The sequence below is a fragment of the Engystomops pustulosus genome, chromosome 2 (genome assembly GCF_040894005.1).
Source record: "Engystomops pustulosus chromosome 2, aEngPut4.maternal, whole genome shotgun sequence".
Taxonomy (NCBI): Eukaryota; Metazoa; Chordata; class Amphibia; order Anura; family Leptodactylidae; genus Engystomops; species Engystomops pustulosus.
Window position 1 is genome coordinate 184,748,866 of NC_092412.1, and position 18,535 is coordinate 184,767,400.

General features: G+C 42.7%; 1 protein-coding gene across 19 annotated transcripts in view; it reads left to right on the plus strand.

The window, feature by feature from the left end:
- Positions 1-18,535, plus strand: part of PLEKHA6 (pleckstrin homology domain containing A6) — a 129,924-nt gene that overhangs the window by 84,876 nt on the left and 26,513 nt on the right. For 11 of the 19 annotated variants that reach the window (XR_011853304.1, XM_072137562.1, XM_072137564.1 and 8 more), the window contains 8 exons: positions 825-1,000; positions 1,710-2,126; positions 2,666-3,152; positions 4,836-4,922; positions 8,465-8,518; positions 11,712-11,789; positions 12,656-12,724; positions 12,843-12,923. Coding sequence is in view for 18 of the 19 variants with exons in the window: in XM_072137562.1 (XP_071993663.1) it covers positions 825-1,000; positions 1,710-2,126; positions 2,666-3,152; positions 4,836-4,922; positions 8,465-8,518; positions 11,712-11,789; positions 12,656-12,724; positions 12,843-12,923 (1,449 nt within the window). In the remaining variant the exon portion in view is untranslated. The remainder of the gene's footprint in view (positions 1-824; positions 1,001-1,709; positions 2,127-2,665; positions 3,153-4,835; positions 4,923-8,464; positions 8,519-11,711; positions 11,790-12,655; positions 12,725-12,842; positions 12,924-18,535) is intronic. The other 8 variants (XM_072137560.1, XM_072137573.1, XM_072137572.1 and 5 more) reach the window with 4 other exon arrangements.

Below are 18,535 nucleotides of genomic sequence, written 5' to 3' on the forward strand. Positions count from 1 at the left end.
TTTAGATATGATCCACTGTGCAGTTTATGTAAATCTTACAGTGTTACCCATCCGGGATTCCACCTCAGATAACCTACACCCATTTTGGCACATTTGTTCTTCACCTAATGCCCCCTGCAAACGAACATGCTTAGTCTGAGGAAACAGACCTGTGTGCTGACTGGTCAGATCTCATGGAACAGTACTGGACAGAAGTTCTTGCTTCATAGAGAAATATGATGCAAGGAGTCTCTGCTTGCAGGCCGAACAGCAGCACCAACATAGTTGATACAATGTTGGAGCTTCTGTTTGGCCAGCAGACTGGTTCTCCTTGTATCATATTTCTCTATGATGCAAGGACTCTCATGGGATGCACTGTGCTCAATATGTGGAATCTGACTAGTACACGGATCCTCTTCCATAGACTGAGCACATTCATGTGCAGGGGGCCTAATACAAGATTGTCTTGACTGATAAAACTCCTGCAGGCCTTATTTCATAGCTTATTTAAGTCCATTTGATGACAGCAAATTTAGAGACTGGAAACTGAAACACAAGGTTTATTAGAAATGTACATAATTTTTCATTATACTTTGACTGAGCTTTATTTGCATAATATTGGACAAACACTTTAAGTGTTGTTCTATAGAAAGGGATTTCTTACTAATAAGCTCCAACCTAGATAACACAACATATAAATGAATACATGTTTGTGTGGTACTCTTTCACAAAAAATAGGTGGTTTTCTTGGGATTCTTCACTTGTACCTGTCTCTACACGTCTAACTGCTGCTGTGTATTCATTATTTTGTTCTTTCATATCTGTTCTTGTATCTTGTCCCACAGGTAACAGTGTGCTGGGTTGGGGATGAGACTCTACATAATGAAGCCCAAATGTCTCGACAGGCAGAACACGCTGGGATTCGCACTTACTATTTTAGTGCGGAAAGCAGGGAAGAACAGGAGGCTTGGATACGAGCAATGGCAGAGGCATCACAAGTACAGAATGCTCCCACCCCCAGGTCAGTAAATGATTTGTGTGCATACATATAGAACCCCCAGTAAACCCAGCTGCTTGCAAAGAAAGCTTTGTTCATTTTTTTCCACACTGCTAAACTATAAGAAGTGGGAAATGACGAATTTAAATATAATCTACCATCAAAATCAAGCTTAATAAAGGATAAACCAGGGACTTTTACTCATAAATCCAGACACCTTGACTGGTGTAATCTTATATTTGTTATCCATGGCCTCCTTCCTTCTGAAATCAACTTTTACAATTATACTAATGAGCCAGAAGTGCTATGTGGGGCGTTACCAGAACACCTCCTTGCTGCAGCTTCACAGGCTTCATAGAGAAGCAGAAGCTATTTCCCCTCCCACTGTGTGCTGAAACCTGCACTGCTGCCGTGAAATTAGAGCAGGCAGAGGGAGGGGGAGGTGCTTCCAGAGCAGAGGGGGAGGGCACTTGTGTGGAAGTTGTTTTAGCGATGGCAGGCTTTTGTTGGTTAGTGATGAGGGGTTTTACCTGGGTTGCCGCAGCTACCCCTGCATACTGATGAAGTGCTGGACCTCCCTGTCTGTGGTGCTCCTGAGGCCAAATAATCCCTGGCTTGGTCCAAAGGTATGTGGTTAGAGAAAACAGCTTTAGGGATAAATATACCCAATACCCAAAGCGCACAATTAATAGAATACAATTTTTAAAACATGACTTTATTTGTGTGTTTTCAGATTGGAGAGGCATGACAGTGAAAATATACCCCCTGTGAGGGATCGTGATCCAGAAACCAGAAGCCGTGGTGAAGGTGATGGAAGAGGTTCTGAAAAGCTGGAGAGGAGGTCAGAGTGCAGGAAAGAACCTCTGACCAAAGTAAATGGGACAGGGACAGCTTCTGAAAGGCCTCCTGACTTGGAACCTCCGAGACACTTACCAGAAGGAGAACGTCCACCACACCCCAATGGTTGGGGGTTTGTTTCTTCTCCAGGCCGCCCAGCAAGTACTGCTTTTACAGAGGGTAATGGACAGCGAAGAGGAAATTTTCCACGCAGCCACCCAGAGAAAATTGCACAGAGACAGAACTCCATGTCACAATTACAACAATGGGTTAACCTGCGTAGGGCTGCAGCCCCTAATGAGGACATGCAGAGGTAGGAAAATGTAATGGTTTCAAGAAGTATATACAGGCAGTCCCCGGGTTATGTACATGAAAGGCTCTTTAGGTTTTTACTTAATTTGAATTTGTAAGTTGGAACTGTATATTTTATAATTGTAGTTTTTTGTCCCTTGGATTTTAAAAATTTTGTGCTGTTATGGAAAAAAGCATTGTCAATAAAACCTTATTACAGACATCTTACAGCTGATCATTGCAGCGTGAGACTTGAGTAAAGCATCCAGATAGCTTCACCAGGGTCAAAGTGGGCAGAGAGATCCATCTGTAATTAGGGGTCGTGTGTAAGTCGGATATCCTTAAGTGGGGAATTGCCTGTATACTCTAGCCTAATAAAAAACTAGACTGATAAAATATTAGAGATAACAAAAAATATTAATACATATTGAATTAGTCAAGAAATCTACTGAAGTCCAGCAAAATCAATTTTGTTTTTAGTATCTTTGTGTGCACATAGTATACTATTTGTAATGTTGCATGAAAGAAGGTGCAGTAAATTTTCATTTTATTTTATTACAGTCCCAGCAGATACTTCCCAGGATCTCACCGCATGCCTGATTACTTTCCTCAGTACGCATCCCAGTACCCTGAGGGTTATCAGTATTACAGTCCTGCAGGATCACGGCCAGACAGCATTTGCTCTGTGTCAGCTTTTCCACAATGGGCATTGGAGGAAAAACACCAGGCTCTTCGAAATGGAGTACCTTATCAATCTCGAGACTGGAAGGAGCCTGCTGTTTATGGACGCCCAGCAGAGTTGTGGGGCCCCCGTCCAGCTTTATACTATCAGGAGGTAGATGCTGCTTGTGGATCTCTCAGACGCCTTTCTATGCAGCCACGTTCTCGTTCAGTACCCCGTTCTCCTAGTCAGGGGACCTACAGTTCTCGTCCACGGGTCTACTCTCCAGTACGGTCTCCTAGTGCACGTTTTGAAAGCATGGCACGGGATGAAAGCTTTGGTGAACCAAACGCATACACCATGAGGCGTTCAATCAGTTCTCCAAAAGTAAGTGTCTTGTGTGTAAGTAGGGTAAAAATTATTTACTGGTTATAATTCAATATATGTATATATATATATATATATATATATATATATATATATATATTGTGGGGATTTGGCCCAGTAGAGACCGTGGTAGCGGGGTGCTGTGATGCAGTTCAAGACAGTGACACCAAGTTTTAGTCTCGCCTGTGTTTATTTCAGCAGGAACAAAATAAAACAGCCTTCACATTCAGGCATCAAAAACAAAATAATATCCTACCCATCAGGGTGCTAACTAAACAATGGTTCTCTGACTCACCACTAACAAAAATACTTTTGCTGCTCCAGGCACAGAGGTCAGGGCTGTGTGCTCTCCAGCCTCCACTCAGAGAGAACACACTCTCAGCTCTGCTGAGCGGCTTTATGCAGGCTGATTGGGCTGTTCCCACCACCTGTGTCCAAGGTGCTGGACAACCCAACCTCAGCTCTAAGGCATTGCATAATAGCAAAACCTAGGGGAAACATACCGCCCATCCACAGTTAACCCCTTCAGTGTCTCACAATATATATATATATATATATATATATATATATATATATATATATATATATATACATATATTGAATTAAACCAGTAAATAATTGTATAATTATTTATAATATAAATATATAAATAATTATATATATATTAAGTGACAAGATTAGATTTTAATAAGAAGCTGAGAATGCCACTGTCATTACTCCAAATATTAATGAAAATATTAATCCACCCCACACAGAACCTTTCTTCCCCTAGAACCTTTGTACTCAGCAAAATGGAGGCTTAATTTTTTTTTTTAGGTTTCTGTTGTTCTTTTGTTGCAATTGATGCTGACAGTCAGTCTTCTGTGGACGTTCTGCAACATTTTCCACCAGTGTGACCCATACTGCGAGTGTGATGAGGGCCCTATAAAAATATAGTAATGAGTATTTCTTAGCACAGAAACTTTTTTAATGCTGATTAAATTGGTAAAATATACATTCATGTGTGTTGTAACTTGTTGACCTACACTAAAGCCACTTTGTTAATGTTTACAATTGTTTTGTAAAGGTTGTCCAGATGTATACAGCTATGTGTCTTTACAGTTGCATTCAGCTATCATAATCCCAATGTGTATTAAACCAAGCATACATCATAAGGATAACTTTAGAGAGGACCTGATATTTCTCATGCTATGTCTGTTAATTGCATCCTCCATAATATAATAATTATGAATCCCCTTTTTTACAACCTTTGGTTGAGCTATTCCTCTGTTTGTTGCCGATATGGGGTGACACTGGCAGCTATGATTGGACACCATCAGACTGTGTGAGTTATTACATGAGATGACCCACAATTGTTATATTATGGGAAATGCTATACTTTGAGGCCAGTCTTTGGCTGGAGTGGTAATATGTGTGTATATAGATATCTCTTCACTACAACCATATCAACACTGCTGAAAGGGTTTTATTTCCCATCATTTTTTGCTATTGTCAACAGATTTCTTTTAGCGTAAAGTATACATTTATCAATATATTGGCATATACATTGGACAATAGCGAACACTTCTCCTCCTTATCAAGGGCATGCAGAATAGATGCTACATATCGCTAACAAAAATTACTTTGTCTACAAGGTATTTTCATAACTACAGAATAATGCTTACTAAATGTCTCTTTCCTCAGTATGATTATTTGGGTGACCGTAGACCAATGCAAGCTGGAATGTATTCATACAACTACCCATCATCCCCTCCTCTTCATGATAAAATGGTAAGGCTCTAAATAAAAAATTACATTTATTTAATTAAATTAAAGTGTGCATTGTGATGGGATAAGACACCGTGGGGTCATTTATCTTATTTCTGTTTGTTTTGGTTTGTTTTGTCTTTTTGCCGTCTGCTACTTTGGTAATTTAGTGTTAGATGTTCAGATCTCTTTTTGCTACATTTGCTACAAATCTTTCAATAATGTTGCACAAATGTCACAAATCACTACTTTTCATTTTCTAAGTTTTCCTTAAGTATGGTTTTGTCTAGAGTTTTTTTGCGCCAAAAAATGTTGCCAATTTTAGACAAAAGATAAATGTCATTTGCAACAATTAGAACTTCTGGAATAGAAGATTGTTGACGATAAACAAATGTCCGGCGGACTTCAGTGCACATTTCAAAAGGTCCCCAAAAAGTTACAAAAGTTGCAATGCGCTAAAAAAAAAGTCGAAAAGAAGTAAGAAAAATAAAGATAAATGACCCCCTATGTCTCTTCCAAACATTTCTTGTGTATCTGTTCTGTGTATTATGTCCCTTTGCTATTTCCTTTCCCTTGTTTATTTTTTTTATCTTATTACCCTTATATTACCTTTTATTATATTTAATAAAAAACATTATACTTTTATACCAATTTAATCATACGGGTCAGAGTGAATGTCCCATAGGTCTACCATTTAAGTTCATTATTATCCTATAGTGTAGCACCTGTCCTTCTCACTTTTGTTGAAGTGAATGGAAGCCATGGCTGCAGTCAGCAGGAACCACCTCTACACTATGGATGGAGCTTCTGGTTATGTCTTCATTGGGATGCCAGTTTTCACACCTCAACTAGTCAACTATTAATATCCATTAATTGTGAGAAAAAATTCACTACATTTTTTGATGATTTAAAAAAAAATATGGTACCTTGTTGCATATTTAATAAATGTGAAAAAGTCTAAAATATAATTATATAGTCTTGATTCAGAGGTAAAAAGAAACCCTTATAGAGTGGACCCTAATTATTCTATATAAGGAGAAAAATCCAATCCCACTCCAGATGTGGCCATCAGAACATTTTTTGGATGAACCTTTTACCTCCAGAACTCCAACTCCCTTAGTTTGTTACAAAGAACCCTAAAGGAACCAATAACCAGTTTTGGATTCATTATAAGCATTAATGTCATTTGTCATTAGACCCTTTTTCATAGTTTTTTGCCATAGTACCTTTTGGGAGAATATGAAAACACATGGTGCACCATAGAGTAGTCTAATGACATAATCAGTATGTGGCTTCTTGAACGGTGGTTGGTCATGGTGTTCACCTTTGAGGGTAGTGTTTGATTATGCACAACAATAATTACAGTATGTAAAAAATTGCTGCGTTTCCTGTGTGCCCCACTGTTTACCAACCAAATGTTGAAACACAGGTAGGTTTGAGTCATGCTGTTTTGAAAGTAATTAAGATGACCTGATATTGATTTGTGCATAACATCATACTTAATAGGACTAGATAAAACAACATGTTATCTACACTATACTACTTTTTGTAGATATTCCATAGTTTAACTACCTTTACCTATCATAATCTCCTTTCCTTTATACTAAAGGTAGCCTTCTCACAGTTCTTGGAAAGAATACTTCATAGGCTATATCCTTGTACTGCCCGCACATATATTTGTATGTGTAGATCAAATCACCTATAAGGACCAAGCTGCTTAATTACAATTTATGTAGTCTTTTAATTGTTTAGTGATTTAGGGTCAATATTACACTAGGATCAGTTCTGTTTTTGTCATTAGGCACCTGAGGGCCTCTGCCAGAGGACATGTAGCACAGAACAAATATGTTGCCACAAGTACAACTTGTGCCACAGTAGCAACCCATGGCTCTGTAAATGGAAAAAATAAAAAAGTTCTGACTTTTAGAATGCGGGATTGGAAAAATGAAATGAAGAAAATGGCCTGGACCTAAGTCAGGTTAAATGGTACAAAAGAAAATTTCCAATGTTTGTGGTTGTACATACGTCCCCCTACTGTCGTGTGAATGTAGTTTTATAGATAGTCCTGCATCCAGAGAAATAAGTAACTTTGTACATCCACCTTACAGTAGGCTTGTTAGCTCAATTTCAGCTGATAGGTTCCCTTTAAGTCACTTTTGTTTTTGCTAATTCCTAGAATATCACAGCACTTGAGTTTAAAAAAAAGAGCTCTAACAGAAACATTAAACATGATCTGAGATTGACAAAAAATAAGTTCTTTTTCTTGCTGGAATTTCATACTGTATATTCTTCATCAATTAATTTGGATATGCTACAAATGAGTTCTGTGCTGTCCTTGGATTTGGAGTTTTTGGCAGTTACAGGTACTCTATTGGGACCAAGCGCATAACATAGAGTGCAGGACATATCTTTACACTATTACTTTACTTTTGCAGCCCTTATCTCCAGTGTCATTTTACATAAATGTTTCTGTGGTTTTTCCCTTTGTTTTGTCTGCTTTTCCATAGTCTCAGCTCCACTTTCCCTTCATCATTCTCTACCTGCTGTGATCACAGTAATGCACAAATGTTACAATAGAGTGTGACAAATAAAACACCAATCACATATTATAACTCACTTTAGGGTTTGATTTGTAACCCTGGGATACCTGTGCTTTCAGTTAGGCTTGGTTTCCATTAAACAAAGCATTTTATTGGCCTCAGCATTGAGTGTTGTACTCAATCAATAATATACCAAGGCTACTCATATATTTGCCAATGGATTGTTGGTTGTTACATTTCTGTTGATGTTGATAATATAAATGATTTTCCTGTGAAAAGGGTAATGTAAGTTACTAAATATCTGTTCTGTTTGGAAACCTGTAGGGTTGTATTATTGTACAATTGAATTAACAAGTAATGTATCGATCAGGTGGAAAGTGCATCATCTGTTTTCATCCACAAAGTCTATATAAAACAAATTATATTTTTATGAGTTGCTAGATGTTAGGACTCCTCTTTCATATAAGAACGGATAACTATTGCCAACATCACCTAAAGAAAAGATATAAAAGTAAGCTTACTACTAGAGCACCATCTAGGGCTGCAACGAAATAGAAATATACTTTCAAACACATTTGCCACAGAAAATGGGGCATTAATGTGATTTCCGTATGGAAAGTTCACTGGAGGCCTTTGAGGACTACATGAACATGCATTCTAGGCTTGGAATATTTTAGTATTTAATTGTCTCCTAAAGCATAGATTCTCTATGTAACATGCATTCTTGGGTCTTACCAACTTTACAGTTCACTGGACTCTGTATGTGTTGCATGCATTGTGTTTCTTATGTTTTGTACAGTAAATATTGTGCCACATGAATGAAGTATGGATTGCCATAGGTGTTGCATGGCATGTCATCTTTCCTTCCCTGCTTTAGCGCTATATTGCACTTACCTCCGCAGCCCTGCCTAGTAGTTCGTTATTTGTAAGTAAATGTGGGGTTGGAGGCTCCCAGCCCAGCTTTTGCTTAGCTTTGCATTTTTAACCCTTTGTTTGTCTCCTGCCGCTGCTTCCCCTTCCCCACAGGATGAAATGTTAGATCTTCAGTTACAGAGGCACCTTGATTTTTTGGACCAGCAGGTAGGAAGCCACAGAGCTATGTCCATCCCTCCTTACATTGTGTGGGTGTCACTGTGGCACAGTGTCTGACCTTCCTTCCCTCTGTTTCTTAGATTGTACTTTTTGTAGCCCTTACCTGTCCCCTGCTTGAAAGCATCTGTATTTTGTCAGCGTAAACATAAAAGTTGTCTTTGGAACCAAGCAACACAGAATGAAAATATACAATAAATCCTGTCCATAAACTTGATCAAATTAATACATAATTATACCGCATATACTCGAGTATAAGCCAAGTTTTTCAGCACAAAAAATTATAATCCAGTCAAGAAAAAATAAAGTCAAAACTCACCTATCCGGCACCACCCACAGGTCTTCCCTTCTTCCGCCAGCAGCAGCAGGTTCGTGTGCAGAGGCCTCTGACATCATAGCGTGTGCACAGACCTGTCGCTGACCTGGAGCTGAAGCAAGAAGAGAACCTGCTCGGGGCGTCGGAAAGGTGAGCAATTTATACTTCATGGGGCTGACTATATACTAAAGGGGGCTGTCTATATACTACACGGGACTGGCTATATACTAAATGTGGCTGGCTATATGCTATATGGGGTAGCTGGCTATATACTTAAGGGGGTGGCTGGCTAAAGGGTGATGGCTAGATACTAAAGGGGAATGGCTGGCTAGATACTACAGGGGGCTGGCTATATACTAAAGGGGGCTGGTTGGCTATATATTATAAGGGGCTGGCTATATACTAAAGAGGGCTGGATATATACTACAGAGGGCTAGCTGGCTATATACTAAAGGGGATGGCTGCTATATACTAAAGGGGGTGGCTATACACTAAAGTTGGATGGCAGGCTATATACTACAGGGGGCTGGCTAGCTATATACTGAAGGGGGTGGCTGGCTATATACTACAAGGGGATGGCTGGCTATATACTACAGGGGCATGGCTATATCTATAGGGGGCTGGCTATATACTAGAGGGGGCTAGCTGGCTGTATACTTCAGGGGGCTAGCTATATACTAAAGGGGATGGTGGGGGCTGGCTATATACTAAAGGGGGGTGGCTGGCTATATACTAAAAGGGGATGGCTGGCTATATACTACAAGGGGCTGGCTGGCTATATACTACAGGGGGCTGGCTATCTATATACTACAAGGGGCTGGCTATATACTACTGGGGGTTTGCTGGCTATATACTAGAGGGGGCTAGCTGGCTGTATACTTCAGGGGGCTAGCTATATACTACAGGGGATGGCGGGGCTGGCTATATACTAAAGGGGGGTGGCTGGCTATATACTAAAGGGGGATGGCTGGCTATATACTACAAGGGGCTGGCTGGCTATATACTACAGGGGGCTGGCTATCTATATACTACAAGGGGCTGGCCATATACTGGGGAGTCTGTGACCAATACATTTCCCAGTTTTTGGTAGTAAAATTATGTGCCTTGGCTTCTACTCGGGTGGGCTTATACTCGAGTATATACGGTACATATATAACAAATTTTTTGTTAAAAGGGTTGTCTGATGGTAAAATGACCAAAGAATTACCTCTGGCAGTGAAATATAATCTGTAGAAGAAAACAGCCTGTTAAGGTTGAATTTCAATCTATCCATATTTTACACAGCAAGTACAGTGAGGGTTATTTATCATTGGGACATTTTCTTGGGACAGTTCTATTACTGCACAAAAAAAGTTTGTTCTAGCTCACCACCATATACTATGCTGAGTACCCGGACCTATCCACACCGTCATGGACGTACAAACAGCAAGCAAGGAAATAATTGCTACAGCTCTCGTCTTCGGTGAAGTCAAATCTTCTTTATTGGCGCATCTTTATTAGACAAAATCAAATTTAAAACTGGCCAGCGCGTTTTGGTGCATGTATGCGGCAGAAACGCGTTGAAAGTTTTCACTGTTTTTCTTCCGATCAAGATGTGCCAGTAAAGAAGATTTGACTTCACCGGAGTCCTGAAAGCTAGATTGATTACAGGCGGTCCCCTACTTAAGGACACCCGACTTACAGACAACCCATAGTTACAGACAGACCCCTCTGACCTCTGGTGAAGCTTTCTGAATGCTTTACTATAGTCCCAGACTGCAATAATCATCTGTAATATGTCTGTTATGAAGCTTTATTGATGATCCTTGGTCCCATTACAGCAAAAAATGTTTAAACTCCAATTGTCACTGGGGCCAAATTTTTTTTTGTCTGGATCTACAATTATAAAATATACAGTTTCGACTTACATACAAATTCAACTTAAGAACAAACCTCCAGACCCTATCTTGTATGTAACCCGGGGACTGCCTGTATTTTCTAGGTTAGAGTTCAAAGAATGCCTTTGGAGCTCTGCTGTCTGTCAGATTTATTATAGTAGCTTTGTTCTGTTTTTGCGGCTTTTTGTCAAAAACTTGCATAAAAAAAAATCACATGTGCTTTGCATATACAAGGTGGGGACTGGAGTGAATTAGCAAATTTTTAAAAGGTCGCCATATATAAATCTGGCACTGCACAGCCTTGCACTAGCCGGCATATTGATAAATCTGTCAGGTAATGCTTCTATGTTACTTTGGTGAGAATTGCCCTGTGTGACTTTTTGAAATAAAAAAGTCAAAAAATCCAAGCACAACCAATGATATATAACCCTGAGTGTGTTTGAGGACTAACACTATTTATGTGACTTGCACTCACCTGCTACTCATTCTACCCTCTACCCTCCTCATATATTGCTATTACACTATTTCTTTAGTGTCTGTCAGAGGTTTCCATTCGATTTTTCCATTCAGTGATATCCAGGTGGATACATGGTAAACAAAAGAAAAATACGTAGTAAAAACAAATGGAAATCCTGATGTATATCATCTAAAGGAGAACAAAAGAGCACCATCTTCTATGGTCAGGCTTAACATATGTGCCAGGATCCTTTCCTAGAGAATACATTCAGCAGAAACACGAAATATAATGATTGAAAGTATGAGATAGGAACACTGTATTTTGAATAATAGGTGTATAATGAATTCATAACAGTGTTATTGAGGTTGCTGTAACAGCAACAGAGACTCGCTTTACTTTCTTATCTTATACTCAGATGCAGACCACTAGGTGTAACATAGTGTAGAACACAGTGAATGGCTCATAAAATGTCAGTGTGAATGCTATGACTGGAATTATTCTTCACCCTCTGTTTCCCCCCACCTACTGCTGCAGATGAGTGAGAGTGAGACTTTGATCAGCATGGTGAATAATATGGTACACTCCTCACCCAGAGCACAGATCTTCATGCAAGTAAGAGAACACAAAGTGTCACTTTCACTCTGCATGACACAACTCATTCCCATTCCCACATGAGACGTGATACATTGTAACTACCCACCATGCAGTAAATGTGGATTATCTCGGGTACTGTCCGTATAAACAGATTAATCTGTGCACATTTGTTGGTAAGAGCCATTTATAGCAAAATCACTATAATCAATGTGCCATCCACATGAGTGTCATTTACTTACATACATTTTGAAATATAATAAGGGAAAGAGGCTCTATATTAGGGCTAACACTGGGAATAAACAGCTTCTACAACTTCAGATGTCATAAAAGTAATAAACTCATTCATCCCTTCAAGCCTTTTCAGGAGCTGAGTGACCTTATCTTGTTATTTCTATGAGTCTTTTAGCTTAAAACATTTTGGATTTATTAAAGCCTCCAAAACCCTAAAATGTGGCTCAGCAGTGCAGGTCACTCAGTTTTTGAACTTAAAGGAAACCTACCACTTGGGTGAGCTCAGGGTGAGCTGGTGCCGGAGCTTATTTTAAACTTTATAGCCGGCGCAGGCAGGTACGCGCTCGGCGCTTACCATGCGCGCGGCTCTCATTCACTTCCTATGTAGCCGCGCGCACGGTAAGCGCCGAGCGCGTACCTGCCTGCGCCGGCTATAAAGTTTAAAAAGTGTTTTAAACCGCGATACCGCGGTTTAAAACACTAACTAAAATAAGCTCCGGCACCAGCTCACCCTGAGCTGGTGCCCGGTATTGCCATCGGAAACCTGCCACTTCAAGTGGTAGGTTTCCTTTAATGCTAAAAGTTATTTTACATATTTGATACCATAGATATTACTTAATGCTAACTTTATTTGATTTGGATTCCCTCCTTAGGTCTCTCCTTATGCAGATCCATACAGAGAGGCTTTGCAAAGCTACAAATTTAATGAACAGGACACAGATGTAAGTTGTCCTTATGAGAAAATATATGTATGTGTTCATATGTAGACACTATTTTATACTTGTGATATGAGAACAGAGTAGCAGTACATTATAAGGACATTATATTTCTTTTAACCAGAAACTCCTGGGTAGGCTGTGCGAGCAACACAAGGTGGTGAGGGAGCAGGACCGGCTAGTGCAGCAGCTACGAGCTGAAAAGGTAAGAGAAAATATCAAATCAAATAATAAGACATTTACAATGTCAGTCTATAAAGTACACCCACTTCTGTCCAGACAAAAAAGTCCAACTAAATGAATGATTGATTGTAATCAATCAAGAACATTTTCCTCTTGTGTTAAAACATTGTTGAATAAATGATGCTACTGATGAAGGAGGCGGAGCCTTTGAAACACGTCTATTGAGACAACACTGACAAGCTAAAGATCAAAGCTAGAGAGGTTTAAAAACCCTTTTATTGTTATCTCCAAATTGGAGTGGAGTGAAGTGTTGAGAAAATCCACAGGACCGCACAGAAAGAAAAGTCTCTGACAAATTACCTAAGCCGCATATTGAGATCACGATCCGGCCTCTGCCATTCTTACACCCATGGTGCGCAAGGATTCCAGTGAGTAGAGTAAGATACAAACACACTACTTGTCCCCGGGATGCCGGTGGTAAGTTGATTATATCTCTTTATGTACCTACTCACTCAATAAGAATCTACTACAACTTTATCATTCTATAAAAAACAAATATCTATAGTGGTGAAAAGAAATCAAAACCCACATTATATAGCCAAATGTTTATTCAACAATGTTTTAACACAAGAGCAAAATATTCTTTATTGATTACAATCATTCGTTCATTAAGTTGGACTTTTTTGTCTGGACAGAGGTGTGTGGACTTCTTATTGATATTTTTTTTATATATTAAGATTTTAAAAGTGTAGGCCCTGCACAATAACATGTATTGACATTTTATGTGATGTTATAATATCTGGTTATATACTTTTTTCTATTAAAGCAATAATCAAATTTCCATTGAGGGAACAAATTTATTAGGATATTTACAGTTCGTGCATATTGCAATTTTTTTGTACATCATATATGCTAATAGTATCCGATGTACCCGGGATAAGCAGTATTGCACATTTGGTTATATCCCTTGATCCTATGATGATACCATACTAATGTTTAAATAATTCTCTAAATATTGTGAGACACTGAAGGGGTTAACTGTGGATGGGCGGTATGTTTCCCCTAGGTTTTGCTTCTATGCAAGGCCTTAGTGCTGAGGTGGGTTTGTCCAGCACCTTGGACACAGGTGATGGGAACAGCCTAATTAGCCTGGATAAAATGACTCAGCAGAGTTGAGTGGGTTGTCTCTCTGTGGAAGGAGGCTGAGAGGACACAGCTCTGACCTGTGTGTCTGGAGCAGCCACGTGATCTTTGTTTAGTGTGAGCTAGTGGACTATTTGTATAGTTAGCACCCTGACGGGTAGGTTTTCTTTTGTTTATTCAAATACCTGAATGTAAAGGCTGGTTTTATTTTGCTGCAATAAACGCAGGCGAGACCTGTTTGGACTGTACCCTGGTGTCCCTGTCTTGAACTGCATCCTAGCACCCCGCTACCACGGTCTCTACTGGGCCAAATCCCCACATATGGTGCTTCGGATTGCGGGCAGTTCAAAAAGACATACACCTGAAAGGCTTGATACATCCTGCAACATTGCATGGCCTGGGTGAAAGCAGCAGGCAAATTGCAGGATACAGCCAAGATGGAGGACTTTATTAAATACCTGCAAGAGGAGGCCAGAGCTAATCGGCAGCAGCAGCAGGAAGAGTCCCAGGCTAATCGGCAGCTGCAGCAAGCCATGCTCCAGCAGCAGGAGGAGAGGTCCCGTCAGCAGCAAGCCATGTTTCAGCTGCAGGAGGAGAGGTCCCGCCAGCAGCAGGAAGAATCCCGAGCCATGTTCCAGCTGATGATGGAGAAGTTTTCTGGCATGATGGCAGCACCGCAAGCGACGACTACTGAGGGGTCCCATACTGGTCTGCAAGGGTACCCGGTTGTCCAGCATTCCGCACGGGCTGCAGTACAAAAGGCTTTACAAAAAATGGCGACGACCGACGACGTGGAGGCGTATCTCACTGTGTTCGAGCGAGTAGCTGAACGAGAGGAGTTACCGGCTGAGCAGTGGGCAGATGTCCTGGCACCGTTCCTGACCGGCGAGTCGCAGAAGGCTTACTACGACCTGAGTGAAACGGAGGCCCGTAAGTACCCCCAGCTAAAGGCGGAGATTCTGGCTCGTCTTGGGGTCACCGTTCAAGTTCGCTCCAGCCGGGTCCACCAGTGGGCTTACTCAGAAAAATTACCCCCACGCTCCCAAATGCATGACCTGATCCATCTTGTCCGGAAGTGGCTACAACCAGAGGACTGCACCCCAGCACAGATGGTAGAGAGAGTGGTCCTCGACAAGTTCACCCGTTCTCTGCCCTCTCGGCTCCAGCGGTGGGTTGGACAGGCCGGTCCCACAAAAGCTGAGGAGCTTGTGTCCCTTGTAGAGAGGTATCGGGCTACGGAGGACCTTCTACTTACCTCTCCCACACGAAGCAGTGCCAGTGACAGGGTCACCAAACCAGCTGGTAAGACTGCTACTACGGAAAAGGGGAGACATGTCAGGTTGGGAGGGGGTTCATTGGGGGGCGTGGATACCCAGAAACCCAGTGAGGCTCGTGACAGAGGTCATGGCCGTATCCAGTGCTGGAGGTGCCATGAAATGGGCCATATTGCTGCCAACTGTCCACTGTCAGTGGAGCCAATGGACTGCAACCAGACCCGGCGAGTGTCACTGTTTGCCCGGCCAGTTCTGGCGGCAGAGTCAGTCACGGGTGCAGAACCCCAAGTATGCATGGTCACAATCGGTGGTCACACAGTGGAAGCCTTGCTAGACTCAGGGAGTCTGGTCACCCTGGTGCGGGGAACTTTGGTTGATCCTGGACTATACAGTGGGCGGAGAGTGGGAGTGTTGTGTATACATGGGGACACTCGCGAATATCCCACTGCTGTCATCAACCTACATACCCCTTGTGGTACTGTTACCCATGAAGTGGGGGTGGTGGGGACCCTTTTTCATGAGGCTATTATCGGCAGAGACTTACCGGTGTTTTGGGACCTCTGGAGACGAAGACCCACCTCAGGTGCTGTTGCAGATAATGGACATCAGGTATGTCCGGCCTTGGCCCCTGAACCCTTTGAGGCCGATGTACACACACCAGCAGTAGGGGTGACCCCATGTGATGAATTCTCTCCCCTAGAGGTCCTAGCTGGTGAGGTCGAGGGCCACGAGGAGGTGGCCGACATGCTGGACCTTGAGATTTCCCGTGACAATTTTGGGGCTGCACAGCTACAGGACCCTACCTTGGTTAAAGCACGGGAGAATGTCAAGGTGATAAATGGGGTACTCCAAATACCAGGGGCTGATAAAATATACCCCCGAATGGTGATTATTGGGGAACTGTTGTACAGAGTCGACCAGATACGGGGTGAGGAGGTTGAGCAACTTGTAGTACCCCAATCTCACCGTAGGCTGGTGCTAGAGTTGGCACACAAACATGTGCTGGGAGGGCACTTAGGTGCTGAGAAGACCCGAGAGAGGATCCTGCAGCGATTTTTCTGGCCCGGGGTATGGGAGGAGGTAAACCGGTATTGTAGCTCCTGCCCTGAGTGTCAACTTACTGCCCCGGTCTCCCACTTCAGGAGTCCTTTGGTCCCGCTACCGATCATAGAAGTGCCCTTTGAACGGATTGCAATGGATCTGGTTGGCCCCATAGTCAAATCCTCCAGGGGGCACCAATACATCCTAGTTATCCTGGACTACGCTACGCGGTATCCCGAGGCGATTCCATTAAGGAACACCTCCTCCAAAAATATTGCTAGGGAGCTGTTCCAGGTGTTCTCACGCACAGGCCTCCCCAAGGAAATCTTGACTGACCAGGGTACCCCATTCATGTCTAGGGTAATGAAGGAGATGTGCAAGTTACTACAGGTAAAACAGCTCCGCACCTCTGTGTATCATCCTCAGACAGATGGCCTGGTCGAGAGGTTTAATAAGACCTTGAAGGGGATGCTTAAGAGGGTGGTCAGCAAAGATGGGAAGGACTGGGATTGTTTGTTGCCCTATTTGATGTTTGCCATACGTGAAGTTCCCCAGTCCTCCACGGGTTTCTCACCCTTTGAGCTGTTATATGGCCGTTCCCCACGTGGGCTTTTGGATGTAGCCAAGGAGACCTGGGAGCAGGAGAGGACCCCCCACCGTAGTGTGATAGAACACGTCTCCCTTATGCAGGACCGCATAGCGGCGGTAATGCCCCTTGTAAAGGAACACATGACAAGGGCACAAGAGGCCCAGTCTAGGGTCTACAATAGGTCAGCCAGACTCAGGACCTTTAACCCGGGCGACAGAGTGCTAGTTCTGGTGCCCACCGTGGAGAGCAAGTTCTTGGCCAAATGGCAAGGGCCATATGAGGTCATGGAGAGAGTGGGGAAGGTAACCTACAGGGTATCTCAGCCGGGGAGGAGGAAACCCGAACAGATATACCACGTGAACCTCCTAAAGCCATGGAGGGAAAGAGAGTCCCTGATGGCCATGGGAGTAGAGAAGGCGTCTGTCTCCAAGAAGGGGACACCGGAGGTAGGTGTACCCGATGCCAAGGTGCCTGAAGTACGGATCTCGGAGTCCCTCTCCAGGGCCCAGATTCAGGAAGCGAAGGAGTTTGTGCTCCGAAATATGGATGTGTTCTCTAAGTTACCGGGACGTACTTCAGTCATCAAGCATGACATCATAACCGAACCCCACATCCGGGTACACCAAAAACCTTACCGGGTCCCTGAAGCGCGCCGGCTTGCCATATCCGAAGAAGTCAGGCAGATGTTAGACCTGGGGGTTATCGAGGAGTCTAAAAGTGACTGGTCGAGTCCTATTGTGTTGATTCCCAAACCTGATGGTTCCCTACGGTTCTGCAATGATTTTAGGAAGTTGAACGAGGTGTCCAAATTTGATTCCTATCCCATGCCCAGGGTTGACGAGTTGATAGAACGACTTGGACAGGCTAGGTTCTTCTCCACCCTTGACCTGACGAAAGGGTATTGGCAGGTACCCCTGACTGACAGGGCTAAAGAGAAGACCGCTTTTGTTACCCCTGATGGGCTTTTTCAGTACGTGGTACTCCCCTTTGGGCTACATGGGGCTCCCGCCACATTCCAGAGGTTAATGGATCTCGTGCTAAAACCTCACCGGAGTTATGCCTCGGCCTACTTAGATGACATTATAGTCTATAGTAACGACTGGGAGAGTCATCTAGCCAAAGTACAAGCAGTGGTAGACTCCCTGAGGGCAGCAGGGCTGACAGCGAACCCCCAAAAGTGTGCACTGGGTCTGGAAGAGGCCCGTTACCTGGGGTACCGTATTGGGCGAGGGGTCATCAAACCCCAAGTAAATAAAGTAGAGGCGATCCAGCAGTGGCCACGACCTTTGAGCAAGAAGCAAGTGAGGGCTTTTCTGGGCATAGTGGGCTATTATCGCCGATTTATCCCCGATTTTGCGACAATAGCGGCACCTCTGACTGACCTGACTAAGGGTAGCAGGGCGGTGATGGTAAAGTGGAGTGAAGAGGCTGAGGGGGCGTTTCAGCGACTTAAGACGGTTTTGTGTGAGGGACCGATACTGATCTCCCCTAACTTCACCAAGACCTTTATTGTGCAGACTGACGCTTCTGACGTGGGCTTGGGGGCTGTCCTGTCCCAAGTAGTGGAGGGTGAGGAACATCCTGTAA